Genomic DNA, 14,292 nt, shown 5'->3' with positions numbered 1-14,292 from the left:
AGTATATCTCTCTCGTTACAACAATACTGATTACATGATAAACATACAATATCATACTGTACACCGAGTACAGTATAGGAGCTGTGTGTGAGTCATTCTCAGCTGAGCTTGTGAGTTTGTAGATTGGATATTTTCACAACTTTTGAGTGACACTCTTGTACGACGAAGTGCAAGTGTCTTTCCTTTGTAGGAAAACAATCTAATCTGCATACATATTACATACTACATATTTAACATGGTTGGTGTTTATTCTGAATACTGGACAGTTGTGCGATTGTGTAACTTTAGAGAGCTCCTGAAACAGGTAAACTGAAACAGGTAAACTGTGGTCACGTCTAGCTTCTGTTTTTTGTTAGTACAGCACAGTAGCCTACAGTACAGTTGGGTGCCACCGATATTGTCCCTTATCATTTGACCCATTTAGGCCAGACCTCAAAATTTTAAAAAATCCTTCTAAATCCTCCAGATTTCTGAAATAAATATTTTCACGATTTTTCAAAAATAGCAGACCTACAAGCTCGTAGCGCGCCACTCGGTGGCGCGCTATGAGCTTGTAGATCTGCTATTTTTCAATAGCTAAATTATAACATGATGTTTAAAACACCAAAAGGGGTTCCCGCCCAAAATGGGTTAACTGTCCTTTTGCGCAGATTACGCAAACCTCAGCAAAAAGAAAAGGACAATATCGATGGCCTCCAACTGTACATTGCAAAAGAAAAGGTTTTGTTTGTGTGTGTGTGTGTGTGTGTGTGTGTGTGTGGTTTATTTTCATTGGTACAGAGTGATCTGTTCTATGTGATATGAAAGTGCCGTCTACATTTAGGGTAGTGAGGATACAGTACATGATCTACAGTGTGTTAGGGTGTGTTTTTTGATGAATTGAACATGGTGGACCCTCTTGTAAACAAGTGTAATGCTTAATTGGGTCGTCCACTCACAGTTAACAGTCTTTGTATTGAGTTTGTGCTTGAAATGTACTGTAATTCTGCAAACTGTTAATAAATATTTCAATCAATCAATGTTGTGAAGAGGTCAAATACCTGCAGGAATAATTCATAAAGTGTCATAAGGTACATATGGCTGTAGCGAGGCATTCTGAGAACATTGAGGTCCACGATTACGAGAATGAAACCACCAAAACTGCAAGAAGAACTAATGTAGAAATGTCTGAAGGACATTATGAGCGTCTTGATCTGCAAAAGAAAGACGATGCAGTCTACGGAATAGATACTGCAGTCTGGTAAGATTACTGAGACTAAAATACTGCTGTAAATACCACTGCAGGTGGTGGTATCTGTTTATTTACTCCCACCACCTTTTCCCTAAGAGTTCTGTTCTCCCCTGTATTCAATTGAACAGCGTCCGTCCGTCCGTCCGTCCGTGTGTGTGTGTGTGTGTGTGTGTGTGTGTGTGTGTGTGTGTGTGTGTGTGTGTCTCACCATATGGAAAAGTCCTTGTGCAGTGGAGGTCTGTGGTGATTGTCTGAAGTGTGCAAACTGTCTGTGAAAAGTGCTCTGACGTTATGGTCAGAGCACAGGTGTTACCGATGATACTAATTAAGGCTCTGTTCCATTTAGTGTGCAGTCGTTCTCAAACTTTTTAAATTCAAGGACCCCCATAACTCTGAGAGAGTACAAATGGAACAAAATGGACCCACAACAGGTCACACAGGTCACAGTGAGAAAAGTGAGTTCTGAGACTAGACTCAAAAGAGTCAATGGAGGGTCACATATTGAAATTCTTTATTGGGAATAATCCCTTGAGATGAATCATCTCGTTTTCAAGGGGGTCCACACATTACAAAATGCATACATTTTCTTTTTTCATATGGACACATAGACAGACAAAAAACAAAACAAAGCAAAACAACACAACATACAAGAATGACATGCAAACATGACAGCAAAACAGAGTATTAAGTGGATAATTGGTTACTTAATAGACGTGTTAATGATATATTAATTATAGTGATGATTAGTCATGAACTGGTATAGTCTCAAGGTGAGAGGAGAGCACAGTTTTAAACAGAAGTTTAAAAGTTATTCCAGTCAGTGGGAGCTTTAAACATAAATGATTTTTTGCCAACTGAATTGGTTAACCTTGATGGAACTTTAAAATAAATCTGTGCACAATGTCTCAGTTGGTGTTGAGAGGCGTAGGGGTCCATATACTGTTTTAAATACTGTCGATAGTTAAACTGAATACATTTGAAAATGAACTGCAATCAGCGCTGCTGTCATCTGACAGGAGGACCGTCCTGGGGGTCCAGACCAACATTTTTTGAGAACCACTGCTCTCTAGTTGGCTGTGACTGAACATGCACACACACACACACACACACACACACACACACACACACACACACACACACACACACACACACGCACACACACACACACACACACACACACACACACACACACACACACACACACATAATAATACATTATTTATGTGGACATACATGTAAATCATTTATTTATGTCCACATAAGATATACAATACAAGGACACAAATATTTACAAGGTGCTGTACAGAGTCAGCAAATCCCGGACAAATACCCACACACACACCCTTCAGGGGTGTGTGGGTATGTGCACGTATGCATGCATTCACACATCATTTGTTTAAAGGACAACTTTAGTTTTTTTCAACCAAGGCTCATGTTTTAGGTTGTTATTAGAGAAAGTAAAACATTATTGTTAATTTTTTTCATTTGCTGCTTTCTTTCGTTTTAGGGATTTTAGCTGTTTTTGACAGGGGGGCGGGGGCATTCGAGCATGGGGCTAAATGTGTATTTTTTTTACAAAATATTATGGCGATTTCTTCTTTTATTATTTACTATAGTTCTAATAGACCCCAGGAAATGACATCTGGCCACAGAAGATCACAGGATCTACTGAATGTGAAGGAGGCCTACTGTGGGGGGAAGCCACACTGTGTGTCATATAGGCTCAATATGTCAGTTTGACAAAAAAACTAAAGTTGTCCTTTAAAACATGTTGTTGATTATCATCCTTTCACTTTCACTTTCCTTTGTGTTGGTTCTACATGTTGGACAGCTGTGTGAGCCCACTGAGCATTCTTTGGTCTAATAGACGATTCGTCTAAAGGGCCGTGTAAAAATGAAAGTTTTTTAGACGTCTATTCTTAGATTAGACGTTGATTAGCGGTTGATTAGACGTCTATATATAGACGGTCTATATATAGACGTGTAAACAACGTCTAATCAACGTCTAATCTAAGAATAGACGTCTAAAAAACTTTCATTTTTAGACGTTTTTTATCCCATTTTTAGACGCACGTCTAATAGCCGGCTATTGCTCAGTGGGAGGGTTGTGTGAGAGATCACGAAGCTACAGGAAAATCGTGGTCACCTCTAGCTTCCGTGTGGTGTGTGTGTGTGTGTGTGTGTGTGTGTGTGTGTGTGTGTGTGTGTGTGTGTGTGTGTGTGTGTGTGTGTGTGTGTGTGTGACTGACTGTGGTTTCCGACCCCCAACGCACCTCGAACCAATGCTCCGTCGGATCATAGTATGCCTCCCACCATTGGTACAGAGTCATCTGTTCTATGTGATATGAAAGTGCCATATACATTTAGGGTAGTGAGGATACAGTTGTTGTGAAGAGGTCAAATACCTGCAGGCATAATTGAAGTCATAAAGGTACAAATGGCTGTAGCGAGGCATTCTGAGAACATTGAGGTCCACGATTATGAGAATGAAACCACCAACACTGCAAGAAGAACTAATGTAGAAATGTCTGAAGAAGGACATTATGAGCGTCTTGATCTGCAAAAGATAGACGATACAGTCTATGAAGATCTACGGAAAAAGACCAGGAAGCAATCTGGTAAGATTACTGAGATTAAAAATTACTGCTGTAAATACCACTGCAGGTGGTGGTATCTGGTTCCCAAACAGTGGGTCGAGACCCCACCCCCAAAAATAATGAAATAAAAGAAAAGATCTTCCAATAGGAACTCATACATTTAAAGAAAACAATAAAAATAACGTTTAAGAAGTATAGTGAACATAGCAGATCTACAAGCTCACAACACGTTGCGATGCAAGCTTGTACATTGTCTACTTTCACTTGTTTGGGTCCCAGGGAGACATCAAGGTTCTGTTCTGAGTCTCGAGCTAAAAAGTTTGGGAACTTCTTTCAATGTGCTGAGCATGGATAGCAGAGTCTGAACGCTAGGTTAAAATAATATTCAGTCTTAAACCACCAAAGTGGAAAAACGCGGCACTCCAAAATAAATGAAATATGCAAGAACGCTTACGTGTTTCGGCAAAAGCCTATAGTTTCCTCAGATAGCAGATTAAAATAGAAAATATTCACACTTGCATTTACACATGAATTAAAATTCTCAGTCGTCACGATTTCAGTAATTTGGATTCCATAGAAGCCAGCATGTCTTCTATGGAATCATGTCGCACAGCGAAAATACTCAGTCTACAAACAACGCATATGCGACAAATTGAGAGCTTGTAGGTTGGCAATGTTTGGTTATTTTTTTTTTTTTTAAGATTAGAGCATTTAAAGCGATCAAACTATCAGTTAAGAAATATCTTCCATGACATCTTAACAGTCTTGGATATTCCATGTAAATGCACCTGATTGGCAGTACTTAGGATATCATAGCAGGAACAATGTTACAAAACATTAAAAAAAAACATAATTTGCTTAGGAAACAGCACTAGTGTGTATTCACAAGGACTTGTTGTGAACTTGTCTATTAAATGTATTCAATCTATGTGAGTTGTCTGACTGAACGCAACATTTCAAAGCACTTCTGGTTGGGTTTAGCTAACAGGACTTTTAGACTCTTATCTTGTTTTTGTCAAACAGGGAGAAGGCCTTTCAGAGTGGTTGCTGGGTTTCTGGGGATTCTGTGTCTTATATCGCTGTGTGTGATCATAACCCAGGCTGTGCACTGTGAGTATTACATGTGACTAAACTACCACGTCTCTCACTCCACCACAGTATTAACTGTTGTTGTGACTTCTCTTTTTAACCTAATTCTGTGTGTATTACTGTGCATCTGTAAAGTATGATGAAGGAAGTGGTGTTAAGAAGTGATGCACATAAAAAAGAATAACTTCACGGGCACGGTGGCACAGTTGGTAGTGCTGTCGCCTCACAGCTAGAAGGTCCTGGGTTCGATTCCCGCTCGGGGCGCTGTGGGTGCTGGCGGCGTGTTTCCTCCTCTGCGTCATCAGTGCCCATACCCGAGGCGGGGTTGGCGAAAGGGCCTTTCTGTGTGGAGTTTGCATGTTCTCCCCGTGTCCCCTAAGGTAGGTACCCTCACAAAAAACATGCAGTAATCCTGGTCTCTAAACTGCCTCCCCCTGGCCAGCCGGGGCGCCTGATGGAGGGGAAAGGAACTGGTTGGAATAACATGTTCCTTCCACGCGCTACGTCGAACCAGGGAAACTCCCCCCTGTCAGGTGTAAAGGAGCAACTTGGACACTCAGGCATGAAGCAAGCATGAGTTCAAGTCCGTTGCTCTCCCCATGTCCCCCATATATGGGGACTAGGCTGGCGGAGGGTGTGTAGAGCCCAGGATCACATTAGATAATTGACACAGGGGTGAAAAATGGGTTACAAAATCGTGGGATAAAAATTATTAAAAAAAAAGAATAACTTCAACCAGATGCTTGACCTCATCATCAACAGAATAACAACTGTTTATTGACACTATTCTTTGTCCTTTGTAGTCAATAAAAACCTGACCCTAGAGAATACCCAACTGAAGTCTGCCTACCAGATCCTGACCCTTGAGAAAACCCAACTGACGGCTGCCTACCAGAACCTGACCCTTGAGAAAACCCAACTGACGGCTGCCTACCAGAACCTGACCCTTGAGAAAACCCAACTGACGGCTGCCTACCAGATCCTGACCCTTGAGAAAACCCAACTGAAGGCTGCCTACCAGAACCTGACCCTGAACCTGACGCTGGAGAATACCCAACTGAAGGCTGCCTACCAGAACCTGACCCTGAACCTGACGCTGGAGAATACCCAACTGAAGGCTGCCTACCAGAACCTGACCCTGAACCTGACGCTGGAGAATACCCAACTGAAAAATGAAGTAAAGCAGCTGAAGTATCAGATACCAGGTGAGAGAAGATACACGCCTTTTTGAATAAATATGAAATTGTATTCCTATTGATATTGTAATCATTAGCAGGGCTAACTCATCACTGCTGATTATTATCATAGAAAATAATGTATAAAAAGAATAATATATAGAATAGTAGTTTTGAAACAATTTTGCAATAGCAGATATAGGCCTACAAGCTCACAGCTTGTATATCTTGTACATGGGGGAGGCGGGGGATATTTTGTGCATCTCCCTTGCACAAAATATTTTCAGATGGAGGTCTGTGGCCAAATCATTTTGGGCGTTGTTGACAAGTTTTAGTAGTACTGATTTAGAAGGCATTTGTAGAATCAGCCTCAGGTCTTAATAATGGGTTAAAGGAGCACTTCACCCATTTTCAAATGGTTTCATATAATAGATCGTCACTAATGCTCATTATAACATGACATAATTTCTGTCTACTCACTCTGTGTCTCATTGGTGGGCTGTGGACAGTTCAGAAACCTGCCCACCAATGACATCATCAATGGGGATGCTGAAATAGAAGCCATTGTTTTAGCTTCAACAGAGGGAAAAGCAATGGAAACACAGACGATGTGTGAGGAGGATGAAATGGCATAGAGAGAGTTGTGGGAATAAGATCTGTATAATGTCACATGTGCAAGAGGACTGTAAGAGTTAGGCCTAGATTATGGTTTATGGGTTCCCAAAGTGGGGTCCAGGGACCCCTGGGGGTACTTGAGGGTACCTACAGTGTAGCTCAATTAGAGATAGTTAGGAACCAAATGGACCCTTATGGGTCTGTAACTCAGAGAGTGTACACATGGAACCAAATGGACCCTGACAGGTCCATTTGTACACTCTCAGAGTTACATTAACAGTGGTTTTACTATATAAATTGGGGGTATACCAGAGATAGAAATGCCATTAAATAGGGGGTCCGTAGCATAATGCGTGTGAAATTGGGGGTCCATGAAATTAATATGTTTCGGAATCACTGCTAGAGCCGTCGGGGTCACTGGCATATGTTTTCAAATGGGGATCCGTGGCATAATAAATGTTGATTTGGGGTCCGTGGCATAATAAATGTTGATTTGGGGTCCATGGCCTAATAAATGTTGATTTGGGGTCCGTGGCCCAATAAATGTTGATTTGGGGGTCCTTGGCCTAATAAATGTTGATTTGGGGGTCCGTGGCATAATAAATGTTGATTTGGGGGTCCGTGGCATAATAAATGACAATTTGGGGGTCCGTGGCCCAATAAATGTTGATTTGGGGGTCCTTGGCCTAATAAATGATAATTTGGGGGTCCGTGGCCTAATAAATGTTGATTTGGGGGTCCGTGGCATAATACATGTTGATTTCGGGGTCCGTGGCATAATAAATGACAATTTGGGGGTCCGTGGCCCAATAAATGTTGATTTGGGGGTCCGTGGCATAATAAATGTTGATTTGGGGTCCGTGGCCTAATAAATGTTGATCTGGGGGTCCGTGGCATAATAAATGTTGATTTGGGGGTCCTTGACACAAAAAGGTTTGGGAACCAATGGTTTATGACATACTGATATACTTTTCTTAAGTAAAAGTAGCAATACCATAAGTAAATCTCCTGTTTGATGTTTTTAGACAAGTCGTGTCCCAGTGGATGGAGGAAGTTTGGATGCAGCTGTTACTACAGAACTACTGGAGAGAAAACATGGCAGGAAGGTAGAGATTACTGTCTGACTCAAGGAGCTGATCTGGTGGTCATTAACAGTAGAGAAGAACAGGTTAGTGTGTGTGTTTGTGTGTGTGTGTGTGTGTGTGTGTGCGCGCTTCGTGCATGTGTGTGCCCTCGTGAGTGTGTTGTGTGTGCGTGCGTGTGCTCGCGTGTACTGTATGTGTGTTTGTGTGCGCAGCATGCGTGTCTGCCGTGTGTGCGTAAATGATTCTGGATGCGTGTTTATGCGTGGGTTTGTTTGTGTGTACGTGCAAACACGCATATACAGTATGTGTGTGTGTGTGTGTGTGTGTGTGTGTGTGTGTGTGTACGCAGCGTGTCTGCTGTGTGCGTAAAAATGCCTGCATGCCCATTTGTGTGTGTGTGTGTGTGTGTACATGTGCATGTTTGTGCGTCCTTGCGTGTGTGCATGTGTGTGTGTGTGTGTGTGTGTGTGTGTATATACGCGCATCCGTGCTTGTGTGCGTGTGTCCAGGTGTCCATCATAGTTACAGTATAGGCCTACATGCGATCTAATTCTATGATGAAGAAGAATGTATTGGATAAAATGAATGATGATTCAATCATGTACAAATAATCAGGGCTTCATCAGAGGATTGTACACTGGGCGTTATGGATCATGGATTGGTCTGACCAGGACTGAGGGCAGATGGACGTGGGTGGATGGAACACCACTAACAACACAGTGAGACATTTGACATGTTTTTATATTGTAATTCTATCAAAGTCACTGTATGTGAGTGACTGAGTGGATGTGGTTCAATACATTGTTGTTTATTGTGCAGGTATTGGAGCAGTGGATATCCTTGTAACGATGAAGACTGGAACTGTGCATACTACTGGTACGGGACTGACCCTGGAGCATGGTTTAATGGGCCATGTTCACCTCCAAGGCCCTCAATCTGTGAGAAGTGATGTTTGTTTTCACTTCATTGATCAAACTGTAGCCCAGTGTTCTGCTACAGTAGTAATTAGTAGTGAAAATGATAACATAAAAACTCGAACATTGTATTGCACAGAAGTACAAACTGTTGTAGCCATAACCACTTTAACCCATTAAAACGGGGAAAGCATGTGTCATTTTAGATTTAAGCGTTATTCAAAAATAGCAGATCTACAAGCTCACAGCTCGTCACTATCTGTTTTTTTACTGAAAGTGTGAGAACTAGTGATTTAGAAGACATCAGGTCTTAATGGGTTAATACAAACCACCAACGATGATGCTTTAGCACGTTATTCATTTTGCTTTCACAACTTGAACCCTAGTGACCCTAGTCTGGGGGAGAACATTGGCAGAATATAGCAGATCTACAAGCTCACAATGCGTTACTACACAATACATTGTGAGCTTGTAGATCTGCTATTTACAGTGAGATCATGAGGGAAATACTAGAGCAGAGGTTCTCAAAGTGGGGTCTGGGGACCCCTAGGGGTCATTGAGGGGTATTTGGTATATATTATATTAATACCAAAATATTAAATATTTGGTATATTTTAGAAACATCTATACAATTATAATAATTATAATTTTTCATATAAATCTCCACTTATGGCACAAAATGTTTTTATACAGGGGTCTGCGGCCTACCGAACCATACCGAAAACGCCTACAGCTAATATGGCTACCATCTTTTTAAAGGTCATCAGAAGTGTTAACCCATTCAGGGCGAGAACCCCATTTGGTGTTTTAAGCATTATGTTATACTTTATCTTGTAGGTCTGCTATTTCTGAAAAATCGTGAAAATCTGGCGCAAATCTTTGAATATATATATTCTTTCAGAGGGATCGTTTTTAACTCAAATCTTTGCTTCTGGGAGGTCCCTGGAACAACATATTTTCAGATGGGGGGGTCGGCGGCCAAATACATAATATTTTTGGGGGTCCTTGACATGAAAATGTTTGAGAACGACTGACATGGAAACATAGGGGTTTTCAAGAAAACTATCAGGATTTAGAAGACATTTGTAGAATGGAACTTAGGTCTAAATGGGTTAATATTGTAACGGGGAGGTTACCCCAGGGCGGGGTGGTAAAAGGATAGCCCCTCGGCCTCGTACCTGGGGGAGGTTACCCCAGGGCGGGGTGGTAAAAGGATAGCCCTTCGGCCTCGTACCTGGGGGAGGTTACCCCAGGGCGGGGTGGTAAAAGGATAGCCAATCGGCCTCGTACCTGGGGGAGGTTACCCCAGGGCGGGGTGGTAAAAGGATAGCCCCTCGGCCTCGTACCTGGGGGAGGTTACCCCAGGGCGGGGTGGTAAAAGGATAGCCCCTCGGCCTCGTACCTGGGGGAGGTTACCCCAGGGCGGGGTGGTAAAAGGATAGCCCCTCGGCCTCGTACCGGGGGGAGGTTACCCCAGGGCGGGGTGGTAAAAGGATAGCCCCTCGGCCTCGTACCTGGGGGAGGTTACCCCAGGGCGGGGTGGTAAAAGGATAGCCCCTCGGCCTCGTACCTGGGGGAGTGGAGAGGAATCACCTGAGCCAAACCACACAGAGAACTGTAGACAGACACGCAGGCAGGCAGATACACTTTAGATAGATATGCAGGCAGGATACTGGAGATTGTCATGTGCAATTTAATGGAAATTAGTGTTGTTTTAAAAATTGAAATGTTCATGTAAAAATGTATAAAAGCACACGGGCGTGCACACACACACACACACACACACACACACACACACACACACACACACACACACACACACACACACACACACACACACACACACACACACACACACACACACACTTACTTTGATTTATTGTATTTTTCTATAATTATAATTATATTATATTTCTACTGTTGCTATGTTGCTTTTAGGTAGCAGACTTATTATAACCATTTGATCTTATTGTATTCATATATCACTGTGTGTAATGTTGTTACTGTAGAGCTTTAATAATACAATACTTTTACACCAGGGTTGAACCGGCCCGGTTCTTAGTCCATGAGCCAGAGCTCCAAAATTGTGAATTATGAATTGAGTGGTCAAATCCATACCTAAACCATGTTTATAGGGTCAAAATAAGTAAATCAATATGTTGTTCCACAGTAGTAGCTTTATAGTAGTAGTAGATTTACCACATTGTTATTTTCACCTACAGTATATACATGATAGGTGAATAGGTCAAAATTAAAATAATATCACCATTGACCCACAATTTAATATAGTTTTGCCCACTCAATTCATAATTCACATTCCAATTTCGGAGCTCTGGCTCCTGGTCTAAGAACCGGGCCGGTTCAACCCTGGTGTAAAAGGTTCAACCCTGGTGTAAAAGGTTTCAACCCTGGTGTAAAAGGTTCAACCCTGGTGTAAAAGGTTCAACCCTGGTGTAAAAGGTTCAACCCTGGTGTAAAAGGTTCAACCCTGGTGTAAAAGGGGCCTGTGTGTAATGTTGTCACAGCTGTACTGTAAATGTGACAAAACATCTTGACTGTTGAAGATTGTTGTTAATTCATAATTAACTTAACTGTAGTAGTAACTATGCAGTTCAAAATAAAACTTTGCTTGAATGTATTTGTCTGTAGTTTTCAATAAAGAAGTGTTTTAGTCTCGTTAAGTGGCCAATTCTGTTGGTAGTTCCCAATGGCGGTAGTGAGCAGGAGCGTCCGGAATCACGCTAAACACAACAGGAATTAAACAAGGAAGGGGGAAACCGGGAAATGACGTTGGGCCACCTTCGAGAGACGAGCTCAGGGCCAGCTGTCTCGCTTGTTTGTTATAAAACAGGGCTTACCTACATACTGTAACCTATAATGTTATCTTTTTTTCTATTTATTGAAAAGTAACAGTTTTAGACACAATGAGGTTTCCACCAGACAGATGATATTTAATGTAGTCGTGTTGCTGCTGTGCAAGAAAGAGACCGTTTTCTTTTCATTTTCCCCTTGAAACATCTTTATGGTATATAAATCAGAGCAGCGCAATCTTTCCAGTTTAGGTTCAAGGAAGAGGAATGAGAACATTGTCTTTGTGTAAACGTTGCATAATAATTACATACTGTACAACAATAAACGCCCCTAAATGGACTAAACTAAAGTATTCCAGTCAGTACCAGTATATTGGTACAATACGTTGGCAACATCATCCAAAAACGATCCATTCAAGATAACGAGGGAATCTACTTGGCATTGGATCTCGATTTGTTGGCAAGGCAATTCACATATTAATAATAGCTTAGTTATAGGTTCCATAATTACATTAGTCTCACATAGCCAGACAACTATTCCACAATGATTAGCACTGAGAATGCTATATAGAGTCTGGAACTACACCACCCAAAGGCAGAGGAAAGGAAGCCGTCATCTGTTCACAAACATAGATCAAAAAAATACCTTTAAATCGTATTTTTGTAATTCCCATGACTTCTAAGCTTCGACTCATTTGATTTACAGTAGGACACAGTAGCGTAAGCTACTGTAAAGACAGTACAGTCTGGCTCGCGAGACTATAGTTCCACAATAACCATGATTATGTTTTGTTACAGTAACAGAGTTGTTTCAATAAAGTATGAAAGCAAAGCATGACTTGGCTTAATAAACCCCCTTTCCCATTGATAGTGCAGTGGCTCCCAACCTTTCTTTCATTCTTACATGCATGCAATGACATGCTAACCACTTTAAGCCCTATCCTCCTATGACGAATAGGTAAAATAGCCACGTGCGCCTATTAGTGCGTTTCACTATGGTGTTACATGAAGGAGTTAGCTATGATTTTGCGCAACATGTTAACATTTTTGGACCACGGGTACCTCTCTACTCACTGGGCCCGGCCCGGCGCCTTATGTCTAATGTTATTATTAGTCATTATTTTGAAAAACATTAAAACAGGGAAAGCATCTGCTCACCATCGTGTCACTTCGGGCCACCGCTGCAAGCTTGTACATCTGCCTTTTTTTGTGAACTACTGATTTAGAAAAGTACCTAATATGATTAGGCAGAAGTAGGGATGGGTACCGAAACTCGGTTCCATGCAGGAACCGATAACAACATGCTGGGTACCGGCGGGTACCCATACAAATAATGCCTATCGGTTCCTAGACGCACTATTAAACACGCACTATTTATTTATTTAAGGACCCGCTATGCGCTTGTGTGGGCAAGATAGCATTGTGTGGGCAAGATAGCATTTTTAGGGAAAACGCAGGCACACCTCCAAGCTTAAAATAAAGTAGTCAGCATGTAGGTATAGTAGTGTGGCCCCATTATAGATAATGGAAGCTACTAAATGCGCAATTCACGGGTGGTGGTGGTAAGGCAGGGTATAAGACAGCCTGTATTATCCTCAACTGTTGAATAAAGGAGAGGATGTTACTCCATTCATAGACTGGAACTCACCTATGCTTTCTATGGCATAGGCAGCTCCCGGCGGAAACTACACGCAGCTGCAGGACATGAGACTAATTAATTATAGCGACAGAGAGAGAGAGGAGGGTGTGTGTGTACGTGTGTGCATGTGTACGTCAATTTAACAAAGGTGCAGACGATCAGAAATCAGCAGAGAGTGAGCGACGTTTGCGCTACTCTATGCCGAATTGAAGAGGACTCGGCCCCAGACTTTTTTTTCTCTCCCTGGAAATAAAAACTTCTGGGTTTCCGAGGCCACTCTATTGATTACATGTCTTAAATTGACTAAGGCTTAAAAGAATAAAGCTTTTTGTTAAATAAACATTTGACATTATTTAAGTAATTTTATACATTTTGGAACCGTAAAAGGGAACTGTTAGGAACCGGAATCGATACGCTAAACCGGTATCGGACTAAGTCCCCCATCCCTAGACATATAAGGCATAAGTCGCTGTGCAAGACCGGGCCCAAAGCCTCCATGGTCGCTGTGCCCCAGGTTGAGAACCACTGCCATATTAGTGCATGCCCGTTTTATTCACAGTGACAAACATTCAGTATATAAAGACATAGAAAGGCTGAACGTTGTGCAGTTAATCGTACAAAAGAAGAGGTTGACAATAAGTTTGTACAGATACAATCACCATCGCTTTAGAAAATGAAAATATGATCAATCGGGGGGCAGGTATAAAACATAGGTTGTGTTCAATAAATTGCATCGTTGTTGTTGGTGTGTGTGTGTGTGTGGTTAGTGCACAGGTTTGGGTTGGTCTCCTACTCCACCTGCCAGTCGGTACACTGCAAGGCTGACCTCATGAGCCAAGTCATCAGCACTCTCCTAAAAAACACACACACACACACACACACACACACACACACACACACACACACACACACACACACACACACACACACACACACACACACACACACACACACACACACACACACACACACACACACACACACACACACATTACAATTACAATTTAGGCATTTATCAGACGCTCTTAATCCAGAGCGATTTACAGTAAGCAAGACCAACATGTGGTAATACATCATAAGTAAACTAAGAAGTACAACCTAAAATCCGTCTAACATGAAATGCTTGTCTGTAATAAC

The 14,292-nt window shown here is 41.8% G+C and overlaps 1 protein-coding gene across 2 annotated transcripts in view; it reads right to left on the bottom strand.

Annotated features, from left to right (window-relative positions):
- Window positions 1-11,651: 11,651 nt before the first annotated feature.
- The window catches only part of pgm3 (phosphoglucomutase 3), a 33,602-nt gene continuing 30,961 nt past the window's right edge, over window positions 11,652-14,292 (bottom strand). For both annotated transcript variants that reach the window (XM_079527084.1, XM_079527083.1), the window contains exon 14: window positions 11,652-14,008. In XM_079527084.1, coding sequence (XP_079383210.1) covers window positions 13,919-14,008 — 90 coding nt within the window. In that variant the 3' untranslated portion in view covers window positions 11,652-13,918. The remainder of the gene's footprint in view (window positions 14,009-14,292) is intronic.

The sequence above is a fragment of the Electrona antarctica genome (genome assembly GCF_951216825.1).
Source record: "Electrona antarctica genome assembly, chromosome: 17".
NCBI classification, from domain to species: domain Eukaryota; kingdom Metazoa; phylum Chordata; class Actinopteri; order Myctophiformes; family Myctophidae; genus Electrona; species Electrona antarctica.
This window is presented reverse-complemented; position numbering and strand designations above follow the sequence as displayed.